The sequence below is a fragment of the Pavona decussata genome, unplaced genomic scaffold (assembly GCF_977016875.1).
Source record: "Pavona decussata unplaced genomic scaffold, jaPavDecu1.1 SCAFFOLD_137, whole genome shotgun sequence".
Classification (NCBI taxonomy): domain Eukaryota; kingdom Metazoa; phylum Cnidaria; class Anthozoa; order Scleractinia; family Agariciidae; genus Pavona; species Pavona decussata.
The window spans coordinates 1,917,909-1,938,252 of record NW_028145550.1 but is presented as its reverse complement, the minus strand read 5'-3'; the positions used below and the strand labels follow the sequence as shown (position 1 = coordinate 1,938,252).

At 38.3% G+C, this 20,344-nt stretch overlaps 3 protein-coding genes across 4 annotated transcripts in view; all 3 read left to right on the top strand.

The window, feature by feature from the left end:
- LOC146467275 (uncharacterized) overlaps positions 1-20,344 on the top strand; it is a 118,761-nt gene that overhangs the window by 9,099 nt on the left and 89,318 nt on the right. The window lies entirely within an intron of this gene.
- On the top strand, positions 523-14,294 carry LOC146467281 (uncharacterized). Its single transcript, XM_085126230.1, has 5 exons — positions 523-575; positions 858-887; positions 2,683-2,824; positions 13,527-13,593; positions 13,792-14,294. The coding sequence occupies exons 3-5, from the start codon at positions 2,771-2,773 to the stop codon at positions 14,133-14,135; spliced, it is 465 nt and encodes a 154-aa protein (XP_084982356.1). The 5' UTR covers positions 523-575; positions 858-887; positions 2,683-2,770; the 3' UTR covers positions 14,136-14,294.
- On the top strand, positions 7,090-19,808 carry LOC146467280 (uncharacterized). 2 transcript variants are annotated; one of them, XM_085126228.1, is made up of 5 exons: positions 7,090-7,531; positions 7,750-7,817; positions 18,297-18,388; positions 19,041-19,107; positions 19,306-19,808. In XM_085126228.1, exons 3-5 carry the CDS (start codon positions 18,335-18,337, stop codon positions 19,647-19,649), a joined length of 465 nt encoding a protein of 154 aa, XP_084982354.1. In that variant the 5' UTR covers positions 7,090-7,531; positions 7,750-7,817; positions 18,297-18,334; the 3' UTR covers positions 19,650-19,808. The 2 variants fall into 2 exon arrangements, with proteins under 2 accessions (XP_084982354.1, XP_084982355.1); XM_085126229.1 differs by lacking the exons at positions 7,090-7,531; positions 7,750-7,817 and adding an exon at positions 17,977-18,115.

Below are 20,344 nucleotides of genomic sequence, written 5' to 3'. Positions count from 1 at the left end.
GAATTGTGGATGCAAGCGGAGGTTGCTAAGCACGAAAGAGGCGTTAGAGTTGCTCACGGCGTAATCGAGAGCAACACTACTTTCTCTAGCAGTAGTATCATAAGATTGGTTTTATACTCGAAATAATGGAAACAAGTAAAACTTGTAGTCAATAGCACAACAATAGACCAGTCTGTAAGAAGAGTTATGAAGTAACCTTTATTCCATTAATAATTCTTCCAAAATAGTTAAATTTGTGGACAAACGTGACTTGCGTGCTAATCGAAAGTTCTATTGAAACATACCAACCTTTAAGGAGAGAGTTGCTTTGGGAACTAAACGCGATTGGAGGGTTGGGAATAACAATGAGCTTTCTTTTGGGGGAATTCTTATTGTTATTGTTAGGCTTATCAATCTTCTAAAACTGACAGCTGTCACTTAGTGTTTGCCTTGTTGATGGCCAAGCGCTGATTTGTGACGTCACCACCAGCCAATGGAAGAACTACATTTACCACACCTTTTTCATCATAAATCGTCCTTCCTCTTCAATAGAGGGAAATTTCCTTTGGGAACTTGCAACAGCGGCCTTCGTCCAGGTAGGTTGAGAATAAGATATGAATTGTGCATATAGCACTTGGCACCATTCAAATCCTAACAGTATGCAGGATGTTTGTCACATGACGCTAGTTTAATGGCCTAGCTACCACGAGTCTCCTTTGGCCTAGCGGTAGACACCCAAACTAGTAATCGGAAAGTCATAGGTTCAACTCCCGTAGTTAGACCTCGGATTATGCCTGTCGGTGACTGAAAAATACATATATCAAGATATGAATCTGAACTAAGCTCAAGTTTACTGTCCGCGTCTTTATCTTTCGTAGGTTTTGAAGATTCACATTAAAGAAATCAAGGTACGGATCATCTTTATCTTAGAACCACGTTATCCAAGCTATGATTGATAAATTTGGCCAGTAATAAAACTTTCTATTAGGTCTTCTGTTAGGAACGGCTATGTTAAGGCAGGATGTGTAGATGGATACTTCAGAGTGAAAATCAAAGCGATGCCTTGCATAATATCTTCATTTCACGAGACATTTGGGGCGATACTCGTGGTTCATTTGCCTTGTGAAAAAAAAAAAAAAAATATATGACGTTAACGACGATAAGAAGAAGAAGAAGGCTTGGAGTGGGTGTCTTTCAAATTATTCAAATTGACTATCAAACTTGCCGGAGGCTGCCGTTTTTAATTACGAAAAAGATCGGCAAAGTTTTTCATCCAAGTGGCAGATTTCTTATCTTCATGATAACAAAACAAGAACATTGATAAATCTTTCCGACACTTAAGTTTTAACAATCTTTTTTCAAGTAACTGTGAGCAATCGTGATAAGAAAAACAGTAGCAATAGCCTATTTACATTCCTTTGAATTTCCATTGGAAACAACTTCCTATAAGTTTTCTTATCACTCAGCTGTGTAAAGCTTATAAAAAGCAAATATTAGCAGCAAAAATTTGAGCACTTTTCTGTCACATGTTTGGTGCCTAACAATAATTGTTAAAATATTTTCCCCTGCGTTTTTAAGTAACTGGCTTGTTCCGTGGAAGGAAGCCTCTTAATCAATTCTTTTTAGGAAAAAGTAATTTCAGTGATGACGGAGACTTTTAATTACGTGTTTAATTACGACTAAATTCGCAACGGTTTTACTCCATGCATGAAACTTGTTATTATTATTTTATTTTCAATAAAACAACTAAAACATTTACTAAATGATTCCATGAATTTTCAACAATCTATTCTTTGACAACTAAGTGATATCGTAATCAAAATATAGTAACAACTGAGAAGCCATTAAGAATCTCAACAGCTATCTCTAGACTGCAAGCAGTCCCTTTCTGGTTAGTCTAGAAGGTTGCGCTCACAACGCAGCGAGACTGGAGCGAGGAGAAATAAACGAGAAGAGATTGGGGGAGAGGCCTCTCCCCAAGCCCCCTTCCGCTCGTTTGCTCCAGTTTTCTCGTGCTCGGCTTTTTCGCGTGACTTCTCGACTATCCAGAAAGGGACTGCTTGCAGTTTAGCTATCTCTGTTCCCTTGTTACAAAGAATGACTGAGACACGTGTATGCGTCTGATAACTTAATCACACTGAGGTGATCGCTATAATTCATTGCACGTTTTACCACCTATCTATTACGTAACGGATTACCAAAATTTAACTTCACAGGCAATGAAAAATGAGGTACACTGGATCAAAAAAAGTTTTCATAATTAACAAATTGTTTGAGTCTGAAACGGTTCGAATTCAATTTTACAGTGAAAGTCTGTTTACTGACAAGCAACGAAGAGGTCTTGAATTAAAAGTGGATTTGTTTTAATTTATTTGAATAGCTGTTTGGATTGGAAAACTAGGTTGAAATCAAACTTGCCAGACGCTGTTGTTTTTAATTACGAAATATTAGCACAGTTTTTTACCTCACAGCGCAAATTTCATTTAATAAATAATTTTATTAGTTTTTAACAATCTGTTTTCAAGAAATTGTGAGAAATGGTGATTAAGAAAAAAAGTAACAATCATATTCTACATTCCCTTTCCTATTTCACCTGTTTTTGGTGCTATTGACATTGTGAAAATCTCCATTTTAGTTTTTTCATTACTCAGCTGTTTAATGTTTATTGATTGCACTTTTCTCGTATGTGATTACTCCCTTCAGGTTGTACCAAGAGCGTAAATATCTCGTGCCTGTATTTGGCGTGAAAGAAGGAGCTTCGTCCATTTCGTTTGTTAACTGATCACAAATCATGTTGCGACAAGCTGCTCTGCTTTTCTTACTTCTGACTGCGATGACAAACGCAGTAAGTATCTTTAACATATCATTAAGTAGTTTCTGACGCCGAAAACTGTGCAAGTGTTTAATGATAAGTTCAAAGAAGGCCTCTTTTAATGAAATAAATTCAGGATAGGTTGCCATCGAAGTAGAGTTTCGCCGTCTGTTCGGCAGTCTTCTTCACTGAACTCACACCTAACACAGCCCGTGTGATTTATTAGCAAAAGGTTTCTTTCCTTTGACAATACTGATTCACGGAAGAGCGATCCCTAGTTTTAAAATGAGAATTCAAGGAAAAGACCCAAAGTAGTCACTTCTCGTGTTAAATGGTGAAACTTTGATCGAACAGGAAGAGATTTCAGTGACACAACGTTAAGATCTAATCGGTTACACGTGTTCATATTATTCACAGATATTCTGAACTTCGGAACCAAGAAATCCTAATGTACCGGTGACATCAGTTTCGGTTGGAGAGTCGTCCTCTTCTGGTCGGATCCCACCTTGAGAGCGAAAAGCCAGTGAGGAAACTATTCGCGCCGAGTTTTCCAATTACTAACTCTAAAATTGAAAATCTGAATTTTCCCATTTTCGCAGAAAACAGTTTTGCCAGAAACCTCTCTCTTCGGATATCACAGACTGTTTCCAGGTCCACTGTATACATAACTATTTTTTTTTTCCTTCTTTCTAGAAACCTTTGGGACAGCTGGAAGGGACAGCTATGACTGCGCAACCGGCCAATACAGGTAAACGATTGGATTAAGCACGAACAGCTAATGATTCGTTCGAGTGCAATATCTGTTCGGCTTAGAAATTCGGATTAAATTGCGAAGAAAAACTAGAGTTTTCTTGAAAGAAAGGACTCCTGAAACTTTGGCAAACATAAAGCTAATCTCTAACGCACGATTGACCATCTCAACGTTCTGTTTTGTTTTCTTTCTTCAGCAATCAATGATTTCCAGGAGGGACCAACATTCGAAGGGTTCACAACTGAATATGATGAAATCCAAGGGGACGAGGCGACTATGGAAGCGTATACACTGCCGGAGTGATCAGGCTGCGGGCCGGGGATACCATTGGCTTGATGACCGTCTATGACAGCAGGCTGCGGGTGTCCGCCAAACACACCTTTTTTAATTTAATAGAAATTAAAAAAGATTTAATAAGCTCTAAGATTGCATAAACACGAAATTCATGCAAAGTTTTACTGCAGTAGCTAGCTTTCAGTTATGGTGCAATTAGTTGTAATACCTACTTAAATGAAGGGAACAAGAATCTATTATATCATGAGGTTCATGTTAAAATAAAATGCTGTTATTGTGTTTAGCGAGCACAGAACCTTGTTGAAGTCTATTTTCTTCTCTAAATTAAATGGTTAGCATGTTAGTTGCCACAGGACAAAAACTGCAATAGCATGTAGCTATAGGTTTATTACAATACAAATCTTTAGCTTTCTCTTTTGTATTTGAAACCGACCCATAAAACTTCAAAGCGTGCGGTTTTTTTTCCGTAGCCCATTTTATTTAGCCAAGTATCTTTCAATGGAGTGATTCCTTTTGAGGTCGAAAGCTGTTTATAAAATATTTGCCAATGTCGCCTTTTAGTTTTAGCAATGTCAGTGGGGGGGAAAATATCGCTTTCCGATGCATATTTTCTAATACCAAATGCGTTTAGGATCTCATATATGCAAGGTATAGCTTTGAATGAATTTACCATCTAAAAGATATCGTTGTGTTTAGCTTTCATTCGTCATTTGCCATGCTCTACGGACAGCGACTATCAAGGAAGATCAAACTGCCTTGATGTTTTTCACGTTGAGCGACAAATGACTTGGCCATCATGCTATGAAATCTAATCCTATCCAACACCCCTTTCATAGAATACCGTTTTTAAAGAAATACCCTCAAAAAAATGCTGTAAACCGTCCTCTTGGAGACCCTTCTTTGCGAGCCATTAAAGATTGTTATTGTTAACCAATTTGTGCGATGCAAATTATATCGGTTACACGTGCGGCCACCTCCAACAACGTGCAGAGGAACATTCCGTAATCGGCAAACACTTCAAGGACAAACATGGTTTGAGACCAACGGACCTACGGGAGAATTTCAAAATTCTTAAAAATGCCGGAGCAAGTTTGAATGCTTGATTTTTGAAATGCTCTTGATCAGGAAGAAAGGACCAAAGCTTAACACTCAGAGTGACTCTATTCGCGCCAAACACTTTGTATAAACATTTGCATGCTCTTCTTTTACTATAATTGCATTTTTGTAATTCACACACATCTCTATCTGTATACAGCTGTTTCGACAAAGGTTGTCCAAAAAAAGCGTAAAAGCGTACGCGACAATGCCGAAAGGTAGTCTGGGATATGCTGGAAATACCCAATAAATTTCAATAAAAGCTCAGAATCCATATTACCCGCCATCTTAAGTATTCACTGTACGGTCGAGGCATTATGGATTCCGAGTATTGAAATTTATTGGGTATTTCTAGCATATCCCAGACTACCTTTCGGCATTGTCGCGTACGCTTTAACACTTTTTTTGGACAACCTTTGTAGAAACAGCTGTATATATATATATGTCTCTTATGGTAATTCTTTTACAGCATTTGATAATGATGACATGAAGTCATCGAAACGTCATGTAACGTTTTTTTCTTTAATTTTCCTTGTAAAATGTTTCTCAAAATCGATCTTGATAAGACGTTAACGATGGATTACAAAATTCTCTCAATGCACTGTACAGAAAAACAAAGGTTCTTATTGGTTGGTTACAAACACGCCACGATGGTATGGTTTAAACTAGGACGTTTCATCTAAAAATTTCAATTAAAATTTGCTACTTTGAATTAGTTTAAAGTCATTGAAAATGTAGACAAACGTATTTCCATGCTTGTTTTTCATCTTATGGACGCACGGCCGAGCGTTTGTTGAGAAATATACCGTGATGATTGCAATTGATGGTTTGCATGTGACGTCATAGCGGCCAATTTTATGCAAACTTGGTGAACAGATGTTCTTTTGCTTGGTCCACCAACATGGCGGCAATGCAATCCACCTACAGGAATTAGATAGGGAGGCACGCACGCTATGTTATAATTGCCTTTGACAAAATGTTTGTTTTAAAATAATCCATAAGGGCGAATGGCAATATGAGCCAAATTGCTGATATATCAAGTTTTACTTATGCCCAACACTTGTTTTTAACCTGTAAAATATTTGACACCGGTTCAGTTTGTGGACAAACGTGACTTGCGTGCTAATCAAAAATTCTATGCGTGGGACGCAGACTTAGTAGTTAAGTTGAAACACACCACAGGCGGTCCAAGCTCAAGCTGTGAGCGGTGATCATCTTGAGTAATAGCGGTCACGGCGCAAATATAAGAGTTTGTATGGGAATATTTACGATCGGGTTTAAGAGGTACAAATACTGGAAAGTTCTTTATAAAAATGACATACCTTGCTTCTAAGGTGTATTGCCAATTGTCTGTTTGCTATTTTGTGCTGATTTGAGGCCATTTTAGCAAGTTATCACTTTCTAGGTTTCCCACTCCTAAGAGAAAGACTTTTTCTTAGGAGTGGGAGTTTTCACTGTCTAGGTCAGTCCCACTCCTACGAGAGAGTCTTTCTCTTAGGAGTGGGAAACCTAGAAAGTGAAAACTCGTTAAAATGGCCTCAAATCAGCGCAAAATAGCAAACAGACGATTGGCAATACACCTTAGAAGCAAGGTATGTCATTTTTATAAAGAACTTTCCAGTATTTGTACCTCCTAAACCAAATCGTAAATCCCCGGGGGGGGGGGGGTACTCCCTTATATGGACTATATAGGTATGTGCGGCGCCAAAGGGTATGGTTTTTCGGCTGTTTTGGTCATAAATAGGGTATCGATTTTAGCCATTTTGCCGCCATTTTGGTAATAAATAGGGTATAGATTTTTGCACTCTAGTCCTGGGTTCGTTTTTTTTTTAGAAGAAGCTACTTCAGGTCATAAATAGGGTAGGGAAAATCGCAGATTTTGGTCATAAATAGGGTAAGGGTTTTGGGAAGCGGGCCGCACACCCCTACCCAGTTTTTTTGGAGTACCCCACCCCCCCCGGGTCGTAAATATTCCCATACAAACTCTTATATTTGCGCCGTGATTGCTATTACGCAAGATGGTCATCGCTCACAGCTTGAGCTTGGACCGCCCGTGAACATACCAACTTTTGAGGAGAGCGTTGCTTTGGGAACTCAACGAGATTGGGGGGCTGGGAATAGCAATGAGCTTTCAGTTAAACGTGCAGAGTGGGAATGTCGAGTTATGGATGCAAGCGGAGGTTGGTAAGCACGAAAGAGGCGTAAGACTTATGAACTAACCTTTATCTTATTAAAATTCCTCCAAAATAGTTCGGTTTGTGGACAAAAGTGGCTTGCGTGCTAATCAAAAATTGTATTGAAACATACCAACCTTTAAGGAGAGAGTTGCTTTGGGAATTCAACGAGGTTGGGGGGCTGGGAATAACAATGAGCTTTCTTTTGGGGAATTTTTAATGATAGTGCAGCTGAGCCTGCCAATCTTCTAAAACTGACAGCTGTCACTTAGCGTTTACCTTGTTCATTGCCAACCACTGATTCCTGACGTCACCACCAGCCAATGGGAGAGCTACATTTACCACACCTATTTCATCATTAACCTCCCTGCCTCTTCAAGAGAAGGACATTTCCTTTGGGAACTTGCAACAGCAGCCTTCGTCCAGGTGGGTTGAGAATAAGATATATATAGCACTTAGCACCATTCAAATCCTAGGAGTATGCAGGATGTTTGTCACATTAGACTAGTTTAATAGCCTAGTAATCGGAAGGTCGTAGGTAGTTAGACCTCGGAGTATGCCTGTCGGTGACTGAAAAATACATCTATCAAGACATGAATCGGAGCTAAGCTCAAGTTAACTGGCTGCGTCTTTATCTTTCGTAGGTTTTAAAGATTCACATCAAAGGAATCAAGGTACGGATCATCTTTACCTTAGGATCACGTTATCCAGGGTACGTATGATAAATTTGGCCAGTAATAATGTTGTATTATGCTGTATCGGAACTGTACATGAATAGAAGTCTAATATTTATGTCATCATAATCTCTTCGTAGGAGCTTCGTCCATTTCGTTTGTTACTCTGGTCACAAATCATGTTGCGACAAGCTGCTCTGCTTTTCTTACTTCTGACTGCGATGACAAACGCAGTAAGTATCTTTAACATATCATTAAGTAGTTTCTGACGCTAACAACCGTACATTTGTTTAAAAAAAAAGTTCAAAGAAGGCCTCTTTTTAATGAAATAAATTCAGGATAGGTTGCCATCGAAGTACAGTTTCGAAGTGTGCTGTTTGTTCTGCACTAAACTCACACCTTATACACAGTCCTTGTGATTTAATAGCAAAATGTTTCGTTCTTTTGACAATACTGATTCACGGTAGAACGATCCCTAGTTTAAAAATGAGAATTCAAGGAAATGACCCAAAGTAGTCACTACTCGTGTTAATGGTGAGACTTTGATCGAAGAGGAAGAGAATTCAGTGACAGAACGTTAAGATCTAATTGATTACAACTGTTCATATTATTCACAGATATTCTGAACTTCGGAACCAGGAAATCCTTATGTACCGGGGTTATCAGTTTCGGTAGGAGAGTTGGCCATTTCTTGTCGGATCCCACCTTGAAAGCGAAAAGCCGGTCGAGAAACTATTCGCGCCGAGTTTTCAAATAACTAACCTAAAATTGATAATCTGAATTTTCCCATTTTCGCAGAAAACAGTTTTTCCAGAAACCTCTCTCTTCGGATATCACAGACTGTTTCCAGGTCCACTGTATACACTATTCTTTTTTTTTTCCTTCTTCGTGGCAACGTTTGGGACAGCTGGAAGGGACAGCTGAGAGCGCGCAAATTGTTCCGGCCAATACAGGTAAAAGATTGGATTAAGCACGAACAACTAATGATTAGTTTGAGTGCAATATCTGTTCGGTTTGGAATTTCGGATTAAATTGTGAAGAAAAACTAGCGTTTTCTTTAGCGAAAGGACTCCTGTAACTTTGGCAAACATAAAGCCAATCTCTAACACACGATTGACCGTGTCAACGTTCTTTCTTGTTTTCTTTCTTCAGCAATCACTGGTTTCCAGGAGGGAGACACATTCCAAGGGCTCACATCTGAAAATGGTCAAATCAAAGTAACGAAGGAAGGGTTTTATTTTATTTACGCCCAAGTATTTTTTGAAACCTACCCCGATGGACCTTCGTACCACAACCGCGTAGCCCTTACTGTCAACGGAGGTTCCTTCGCCCTTTTATTTTACCGCGGCCACAAACGTGTAATTTCTTCAATGCAATCTTTCACAAAAAAGATTTCAAAAAAAAAGGGAAAATATTCTGGAGAGATAGTTCTCTATCCAGTGAATATTGATGAACATTGCAGTTGAAATTTGATCATGCACCCATATTTTTTCCGATATATGCAAATTCTTTTCAGACGACGCCAGACAGTCTGACGTCATTCATACTTTGTTTGCGCACTGTTGCCAGGCAACAGCACGGACACCTTCCAGAAATATATAAAAACACATACATATATATAAATATATGTTCGGCTCGAGGTCGCACGGCTTAGCTCCCGAGCGCGATCTTCGGCGGGCCTTCGGCCCGACAAATTTATTAACCTCGCTTCGCGAGGAATGAAGGGAACGAATATGTCATATTAGGAGGTTCATGTTAAAATAAACTGCTCTTATTGTGTTCAGCATGCACAGAACCTTGTTGAAGTCTATTTTCTTCTCTAAATTAAACGGTTAGCATGTTAGTTGCCACAGGACAAAAACTACAATAGCATGTAGGTTTATTACAATACAAATCTTTAGCTTTCTTTTTTGTATTTGAAACCGACCGATAAAACTTCAAAGCGTGCGGGGTTTTTTTCGCAGCCCATTTTATTTAGCCAACTATAGCTATTTTTCGATGGAGTGATTCCTTTTGAGGTCAAAAGCTGTTAAAAACTATTTGCGAAAGTCGCCTTTTAGTTTTGGCAGCGTCAGTTGGGAACACGTATCGCTTGCATGAATCTTTCCGTTTTTAAAGAAATACCTTCAAAAAAATCCTGTAAACTTGTTGGAGACCCTTTTTTGTGAGCCATTAGAGATCCCCCAGTTTCCGCGGGACGAATAATTTATTAACTTGACACTTCCGGTTCAAATTCCCCACCCTACCCATGGATAGTTCATGCTACCTGGGCACGGAAAGAGTCGAATGCCTTGGAATGAGGGGGGAGGGTGGGGGGAGGGAGAGTTGGTGATCAAGGTTCGAAATGATCTTAGCCCATTACCTCAATTTGAAAGACGCACTACAAATTAATTGATACGAAAGTGGCCACCTAACTGGGCCTTCCATCCAAAGTTAGAACAACTATTATGAGGTACCTGTCCTTTATCTATCACCACTTTTTGAAGTAATTCAAAGGCGAATCATTTACATCAGTGACATGAATTTTGAGTGGGTTTCTGAAATTATTTAAGTCGCTGTTTAAACTGGCAAACCGGCTTGACATCAAGTTTTCCGACGGTTAGCATTTTTTAATTACGAACTATTAGCATTGTTTTTGCTCCATACCGGGAACTAATCATTTTTTAATACAAAAGTCTTTAACAATCTATTTTTCAGCAATTTCAGAGCAGAACCGTGGTCAAACATACCAATGAATTATTCACCTTTTCAAAAGCTATCTCTGTTTCCTTGTCCGAAAGAATGATAGACAGATACGTCAGATTCCGTACATATCATACTCTGAGGAGAGGAATACAATTCATTGCTACAATAATGGAGTTTTTTCAGGTTCCTTTTGTATCATTGATTAGGTACTCTAGTAAACCTTCACGGGAAATACAGAGTCAGATATACCACAAGCGAACCATTTTGTTCAGTGTCATGCCTGAATTGTAAGTGGCATGGGTGTCTTAAATAATTTTCAAACTGACAGTCAAACTTGTCGGAGACTTGTTATCAGAAATAGTAGCAAGTTATTACAAACAGCTTCATGTAAGTTTTCTCATTACTTAGTGGAACATCGATTTCATATCGTCAAGTCAGGATATCGTTGTAAACGAACTCCGGATTTATAAAAACTTTTGCCGGGACACAGAATGTTGATCTTTAAATCGGGAATATGGTTAGATCGACGATCGTAAAATCGGGGTTCCAGTGTACACAGCTATTTCACGTTTATAAATCGCATATATTAGCACTGAAAATTGGAGCACTTTCCTGTCACATGTTTGGCGCCTACAAGTTTTCCGAAGCGCTTAAAAAAAATTGTTAAAATATTATTCCCTGCGTTTCTGTCCACCAATTCTTTTTATGAAAAGCTTTTTTTTTGTGACGATGGAGAATTTTAAACTTATTCAGACTGACCATCGAACTTGCCAAAGCCGGGCTTTGTTAATTAGGACAAATCAGTGACGAATTGGTGCAATTTAATTCTCCGTGCGGCAGATTTCTTATCTTCACGCTTAAAACACCATTTACAATTGATAAATTATTCCGACACTTTTTAACAAGCTATTTTCAAGTAATTTTGAGCAATCGTGATGAGAAATAGTAGTAATACACTATATAAACATTCCTTTGAATTTCCATTGCAAACAGCTTCATTTACATTTTCTCATTACTGAGCTGAAAATTGTAGTACTTTCCTACAAGCTTTCCGAACCGCGTAAAAAAAATTGTTAAACGATTTACCCTGTAGTTTCATGTAACTGATTTGTTCGGTGGAAGAAACTGACTGTCAACCAATTTTTTTTTCGAAAAAGTAATTTTCAGTAATGATCGATGGAGAACTTTAAAATTCTGCCGTTTTAATTTAATTCATACTAAACTCGCAATGGTTTTATTCCGTTTCGCAAACTTGTTATTTTCATTGAAAAGCAAGAAAAACATTTACTAAATGATACCATAAATGTTCAATCTATTCTCGGATTACTGAGAGGAATAGTGATTATAAATTAGTAACAAGAAACCAGTTAACAGCTGCATCCGTTCCCCTGTCGGAGAATGACAGACATATGCTGATTTCGAAGTCACAATGAGGTGATCAATATAATTAATTTCTACGTTAATCGAAATTATCACTTCCTTTTACATAGCAAGTTACCCTAATTTATCTTCACAGGCAATGAAAAGTCACGTACACTGGCTCGAAAACAGTGTTGTAACATTCTTTGGGTCATGCAGCTGTTAAAAGACAGTTTAGGGGGTGTTCAATTTTGCTAACAATCATATCTAAACATTGTCTGCTGCTGATGGTAATAAGAAGGGTTGCGTCCCACACTAGAAAACTATTTACCTACTTAAAAAAAAAACTCGCTTATAAACAGATTTGGAGATCCACTGCGGCCTTAGTTAGACTCTGTTTAAATAACAGGCCCTTTGAGTTTTTAACGGTTCGAATTCTATTTTACAGTAAAACCCTGTTTCGTCGAAGAGATCCTGAAGTAAAACAATTCAAAGCGGGTGTGTTTTCAGTTATTTGAATAGCTGTTTGGGTTGGAAAACAATATTGAATTCAAACATGCCAGAGACTGTCGTTTTTAATTAGTAAAAATTAGCACAGCTTAAATTACACAACGTGGCAAATTTCTTATCTTCGTGTAATGTTTGTGGATCGGACTTTCCTCGCACATGATTGGTCCTTTCAGGTTGTACCGACAGCGTAAATATCCGTTTTCAGTGCGTTTTCTTGTACCTGTATTTTCCGAGGAAAAAGGACTGCCAGCCATTTGTTTTGAAAGGTAAGGTAATCAGTTTTAGTGATAAGGGAAAACTTTAATGATCTAGAGTAGTTATTTTAAAGGTTAAACCTGAACAAAATGCGCTCATCAAATAACGGATTTGATGATTACTGTATTATGCTGTATCGGAACTGTACATGAATAGAATTCTAATATTTATGTCATCATAATCTCTTCGTAGGAGCTTCGACCAGTTCGTTTGTTAGCTGATCAGACAAATCATGTTGCGACAAGCTGCTCTGCTTTTCTTACTTCTGACTGGGATGGCAAACGCAGTAAGTATCTTTAACACATCATTAAGTAGTTTCTGACGCTAAAAACTGTGCAAGTGTTTAACGATAAGTTCAAAGAAGGCCTCTTTTAATGAAATAAATTCAGGATAGATTGCCATTAAAGTAGAGTTTGGACGTGTGCTGTTTGTTCTGCACTGAACTCACACCTTATACACAGCGCGTATGATTTATTAGCAAAAGGTTTTGTTCCTTTGACAATACTGATTCACGGTAGAACGATCCCTAGTTTAAAAATGAGAATTCAAGGAAATGACCCAAAGTAGTCACTTCTCGTGTTAAATGGTAAGTCTCTGATCGAACAGCCGGGAGAATTCAGTGACACAACGTTAAGATCTAATTGGTTACAAGTGTTCATATTATTCACAGATATTCTGAACTTTGAAACCAAGAAATCGTTATGTACCTGGGTTATCAGTTTCGTTTGGAGAGTTGGCCTCTTCTGGTCGGATCCCACCTTGAGAGCGAAAAGCCAGTGAGGAAACTATTCGCGCCGATGTTTCCAATTACTAACCCTAAAATTGATAATCTGAATTTTCTCATTTTCGCAGAAAACAGTTTTGCCAGAAACCTCTCTCTTCGGATATCACAGCCTGTTTCCAGGTCCACTATGCATAATTTGTTTTCTTCTCTTTAGAGAAAAGTACTAGTTGGACAGCTGGAAGGGACAACGCCGGGAAAGCAAATTGTTCCGGCCAATACAGGTAAACGATTGGATTAAGCACGAACAGCTAATGATTCGTTTGAGTGCAATATCTGTTCGGCTTGGAAATTCGGATTAAATTGCGAAGAAAAATTAGAGTTTTCTTTAGCGAAAGGACTCCTGTAACTTTGGCAAACATAAAGCTAATCTCTAACGCATGATTTACCGTCTCAACGTTCATTTTGTTTTCTTTCTTCAGCAATCACTGGTTTCCGGGAGGGACCAACATTCCGAGGGTTCACAACTGAAAATGATCAAATCAAAGTAACGAAGAAAGGGTTTTATTATATTTACGCCCAAGTATTTTTTGAAGCCTACCACGATGGACCTTCGGGCCACAACCGCGTAGCCCTTACTGTCAACGGAGCAACCTTCGCCCTTTTGCAGACAGGATACGGCAGTGGAGGCGGCGACTATGGCAGTTTATACACTGGTGGAGTGATCAGTCTGAAGTCGGGTGATACCATCGGCTTGAAGACTGTCACTGAGAGTAAGCTTTGGGTGTACACCAAACACACCTTTTTTGGAGCTTACAAGATTTAATAAGCTCTAAGATTACATAAGCACGAAATTCATGCAAAGTTTTACTGCAATAGCTAGCTTTCAGTAATGGTGCAATGATTTGTAATAACTAAAGGGTACGAATCTGTCATATTATGAGGTTCATGTTAAAATAAAATGCTCTTATTGTGTTCAGCATGCATAGAACCTTGTTGAAGTCTATTTTCTTCTCTAAATTAAACGGTTAGCATGTTAGTTGCCACAGGACAAAAACTGCAATAGCATGTAGGTTTATTGTCTTTAACAATCTATTTTTCAGCAATTTCAGGAGAGAATTTGTGGTCAAACATATCAATAAATTATTCACCTTTTCAAAAGCTATCTCTGTTCCTTTGTCCGAAAGAATGATAGACAGATATGTCAGACTCCGTCGTATCATACTCTGAGGGGATGAATACAATTCATTGCTACAATAATGAAATTTTTTCAGCTTCCTTTTGTATCATTGATTAGGTACTCTAGTTAGCTTTCACGGGAAATACAGAGTCAGATATACCACAAGCGAACCATTTTGTTCAGTGCCATGCCTGAATTGTAAGTGGCATGGGTGTCTTTAATAATTTTCAAACTGACAGTCAAAATTGTCGGAGACTCCTTATCAGAAAGAGTAGCAATTTCCATTGGAAACAGCTTCATGTAAGTATTCTCATTACACAGTGGAACCTCGATTTTAAGATATGGCAAGGGGAAAGCAAAATCATATCGTTAAGTCGGGATATCGTTGTAAACGAATTCCGGATTTTTAAATAATTTTTGCCGGGACACAGAATGTTGATCGTTAAATCGGGAATATGGTTAGATCGACGATCGCAAAATCGGGGTTCTACTGTACAAAGCTATTTCACGTTTATAAGGGACCGTTCATTTTTTATGAGCATGGGGGGGGGGGGGGGGGGAGGCTGGTGGGATTTGGTTAATTGCCACTACGAAACTGTATGACCTTCCCCTAGCATATGCAATTTTTTTCCACATGGCCCCCCCCCAAGCAGTAACTATTTTTTTCTGATGACCCCCCCCCTTTCCCCTCGCGCCCGACCAGAAACAAATCATACTCGTAACTTTAACAAAACGCTTATGTACTGTTTATATCAAAGATAAACGGAATTGTTACTGTGATTTCTTTACAGTACTATTAAAAAGTTACCCTTCTCTGCTTAGGTAAAGATTTCTCTTGTTTAAAAAAACGTTTTATAGATAGCAACACGTTTACGGCAACGGCAAACCCTAAATTTCCATCTAGATTCTCAAAGGAACTATAAAAATTAATCAAGCAAATGGTTAACGTGAAATTACTCCCCTTCGAGTAAAAACAATTAATACACCTACGGACACACAGATATCAGGCGCGTAGGTAAGGGTTAGATAGGGGTGTTCGTTGAGCCCCAAATGTTGCTGAGCGTTGGAGGCGTTCTTACTAGGGGGGTCCGGGGGCATGCTCCCTCGGAAATTTTTGAAAATCTAGGTTCCCAGAAACCTCATTTCCTGCATTTTGAGACCCATTTTAGGCAAATCACAAATTTGTTTTACAGCAGCTTTTTGAGCTATATACGTCATTTCTACGGCACAATTGTTTCAACTTAAACAAGAAAGTTCAATGTACATTCCGCGCCCTGTCGAGTTCTGATAGCTATTCGATCTGCTGATAGTCATACACCAAGCTGGTAAACTGCATCATTCTCGGGTGTAGGCCTTCGAACAAATTGACTATCTCGTCAAGATTGACAGGCATATCATATTTGATATGCATTAGAACCAGGGCGGACATTCTACTCTCTCGCATGGTACACCTCATGTAGTTGTTCAACCTCCTCATTGTGCTTTTTCTTCCGCCATTACTGATCTTTAAAGGGGGTTCGTTTGAACCCCTCGAACCCCCCCTCCTACGCGCCTGGGTATTAAAGTACTGCTATTAAAAATGACAGTTACAAGCTTTTCTGAAGATTGCCTACGGCTCAGATTTACCGTCAACTGAAGTCACCAACAACAGTTCTATTATTAAAACTAATCTGGATGTTCATACTAGGCATACTACTGAGTCTACTGATACTCCTGGGTTCAAATAATTTACTGATCAACAGTCTTTATAAAAGTGAGTACTATTAAACAGAACATTAAACAATCTATTGATATAGTTCTGAGTACAACCACTTTGTAGAAAACTACTCCCCCACGGATTATTCAATAGTGAGACTGTTACGTTTTTATATTAATTTGAACTTGTACAAACATAGTTGTCTACTTCAGTTTTATATATTCATTATTGCTTTTCCATGCAACAGATATGCTTCATTGCCTCAGTTGTTGTTAAAATAAAATGCAGATTTCGACCTTAGTATGTAAAACAAAAGTGGTCAGAAAAATCGCATTAAATAAAATTGATATAGTATTCAATTTCTTCATCTGTTTCTGTGTTGAGCCACTTTCAATTTCCCCTAGTAGCCAATTATTGCTGGTGACCCCCCCCTCTTTCACTTAATTTCTTTTGGTAGCCCCCCCCCCCTTTAGTGCCATTTTTTTTCTCGTGGCTCCCCCCTAAATCCCACCAGCCCCCCCATGCACATAAAAAATGAACGGTCCCTAAATCGCATATATTAGCACTGAAAATTGGAGCACTTTCCTGTCACATGTTTGGCGCCTACAAGTTTTCCAAACCGCTTAAAAAATTGTTAAAATATTAAATCTTCATGCTTAAAACGCCATTTACAATTGATAAATTATTCCGACACTTTTTAACAAGCTATTTTCAAGTAATTGTGAACAATCTTGATGAGAAATAGTAGCAATACACTATTTACATTCCTTTGAATTTCCATTGCAAACAGCTTCATTTACAGTTTCACATCACTCAGCTGAAAATTGAAGCACTTTCCTACAAGCTTTCCGAACCGCGTAAGAAAATTTGTTAAACGATTTACCCTGTATTTTCATGTAACTGATTTGTTTGATCAAAGAAACTGACTGTCAACCAATTCTTTTTCGAAAAAGTAATTTTCAGTAATGATCGATGGAGAACTTTAAAATTCTGCCGTTTTAATTTAACTAGCGCTAAATTCGCAATGGTTTTATTCCGTGTCGCAAACTTGTTATTTTCATTGAACGAACAAGAAAAACATTTACTAAATAATACCATAAATTTTCAATCTATTCTCGGCTTACTGAGAGGAATAGTGATTATAAATTAGTAACAAGAAACAAGTTAACAGCTGTCTCCGTTCCCCTGTCGGAGAATGACAGACATATGCTGATTTCGAAGTCACAACTGATGAGGTGATCAATATAATTAATTGTTAAGTTAATCGAGATTATCACCCTTTTACATAACAAGTTACCATAATTTATCTTCACAGGCAATGAAAAGTCACGTACACTGGCTCGAAAACAATGTTGTAACATTCTTTGGGTCATGCAGCTGTTAAAAGACAGTTTAGATGGTGTTCAATTTGGCTAACAATCATATCTAAACATTGTCTGCTGCTGATGGAATAAGAAGGCTTGCGTCCCAGACTAGAAAACTATTTACTTACTTAAAAAAACCCACTTATAAACAGATTTGGAGATCCACTGCGGCCTTAGTTAGACTCTGTTTAAATAACAGGCCCTTTGAGTTTTTAACGGTTCGAATTCGATTATATAGGAAAACCGCGTTTCGTCGAAGAGATCCTGAAGTAAAACAATTCAAAGCGGGTGTGTTTTCAGTTATTTGAATAGCTGTTTGGGTTGGAAAACAATATTGAATTCAAACATGCCAGGGACTGTCGTTTTTAATTAGTAAAAAATAGCACAGCTTAAATTACACCACGTGGCAAATTTCTTATCTTCGTGTAATGTTTGTGGATCGGACTTTCCTCGCACATGATTGGTCCTTTCAGGTTGTACCGACAGCGTAAATATCCGTTTTCAGTGGGTTTTCTTGTACCTGTATTTTCCGAGGAAAAAGGACTGCCAGCCATTTGTTTTAAAAGGTAAGGTAATCAGTTTTAGTGATAAGGGAGAACTTTAATGATCACGAGGAGTTATTTTAAAGGTTAAACCTGAACAAAATGCGCTCAACAAATAACGGATTTGATGATTACTGTATTATGCTGTATCGGAACTGTACATGAATAGAAGTCTAATATTTATGTCATCATAATCTCTTCGTAGGAGCTTCGTCCATTTCGTTTGTTAACTGATCACAAATCATGTTGCGACAAGCTGCTCTGCTTTTCTTACTTCTGACTGGGATGACAAACGCAGTAAGTATCTTTAACATATCACTACGTAGTCTCTGACCCTAAAATCTGTGCAAGTGTTTAACGATAAGTTCAAAGAAGGCCTCTTTTAATGAAATAAATTCAGGATAGATTGCCATTGAAGTAGAGTTTGGACGTGTGCTGTTTGTTCTGCACTGAACTCACACCTTACACACAGCGCGTATGATTTATTAGCAAAAGGTTTTGTTCCTTTGACAATACTTATTCATGGTAGAACGATCCCCAGTTTCAAAATGAGAATTCAAGGAAATGACCCAAAGTAGTCACTTCTCGTGTTAAATGGTAAGTCTTTGATCAAACAGCCGGGAGAATTCAGTGACACAACGTTAAGATCTAATTGGTTTTAACTGTTCATATTATTCACAGATATTCTGAACTTTGAAACCAAGAAATCGTTATGTACCTGGGTTATCAGTTTCGTTTGGAGAGTTGGCCTCTTCTGGTCGGATCCACCCTTGAGAGCGAAAAGCCAGTGAGGAAACTATTCGCGCCGATGTTTCCAATTACTAACCCTAAAATTGATAATCTGAATTTTCTTATTTTCGCAGAAAACAGTTTTGCCAGAAACCTCTCTCTTCGAATATCACAGCCTGTTTCCAGGTCCACTATGCATAATTTGTTTTCCTCTCTTTAGAGAAAAGTACTAGTTGGACAGCTGGAAGGGACAACGCCGGGAAAGCAAATTGTTCCGGCCAAGACAGGTAAACGATTGGATTAAGCACGAACAGCTAATGATTTGTTTGAGTGCAATATCTGTTCGGCTTGGAAATTCGGATTAAATTGCGAAGAAAAATTAGAGTTTTCTTTAGCGAAAGGACTCCTGTAACTTTGGCAAACATAAAGCTAATCTCTACCGCATGATTTACCGTCTCAACGTTCTTTTTGTTTTCTTTCTTCAGCAATCACTGGTTTCCGGGAGGGACCAACATTCCGAGGGTTCACAACTGAAAATGATCAAATCAAAGTAACGAAGAAAGGGTTTTATTATATTTACGCCCAAGTATTTTTTGAAGCCTACCACGATGGACCTTCGGGCCACAACCGCGTAGCCCTTACTGTCAACGGAGCAACCTTCGCCCTTTTGCAGACAGGATACGGCAGTGGAGGCGGCGACTATGGCAGTTTATACACTGGTGGAGTGATCAGTCTGAAGCCGGGTGATACCATCGGCTTGAAGACCGTCAATGACAGTAAGCTTTGGGTGTACACCAAACACACCTTTTTTGGAGCTTACAAGATTTAATAAGCTCTAAGATTAGATAAGCACGAAATTCATGCAAAGTTTTACTGCAATAGGAAGCTTTCAGTAATGGTGCAATGATTTGTAATAACTAAAGGGTACGAATCTGTCATATTATGAGGTTCATATTAAAATAAAATGCTCTTATTGTGTTCAGCATGCACAGAACCTTGTTGAAGTCTATTTTCTTCTCTAAATTAAACGGTTAGCATGTTAGTTGCCACAGGACAAAAACTACAATAGCATGTAGGTTTGTTGTCTTTAACAATCTATTTTTCAGCAATTTCAGGAGAGAATTTGTGGTCAAACATATCAATAAATTATTCACCTTTTCAAAAGCTATCTCTGTTCCTTTGTCCGAAAGAATGATAGACAGATATGTCAGACTCCGTCGTATCATACTCTGAGGGGATGAATACAATTCATTGCTACAATAATGAAATTTTTTCAGCTTCCTTTTGTATCATTGATTAGGTACTCTAGTTAGCTTTCACGGGAAATACAGAGTCAGATATACCACAAGCGAACCATTTTGTTCAGTGCCATGCCTGAATTGTAAGTGGCATGGGTGTCTTTAATAATTTTCAAACTGACAGTCAAAATTGTCGGAGACTCCTTATCAGAAAGAGTAGCAATTTCCATTGGAAACAGCTTCATGTAAGTTTTCTCATTACACAGTGGAACCTCGATTTTAAGAT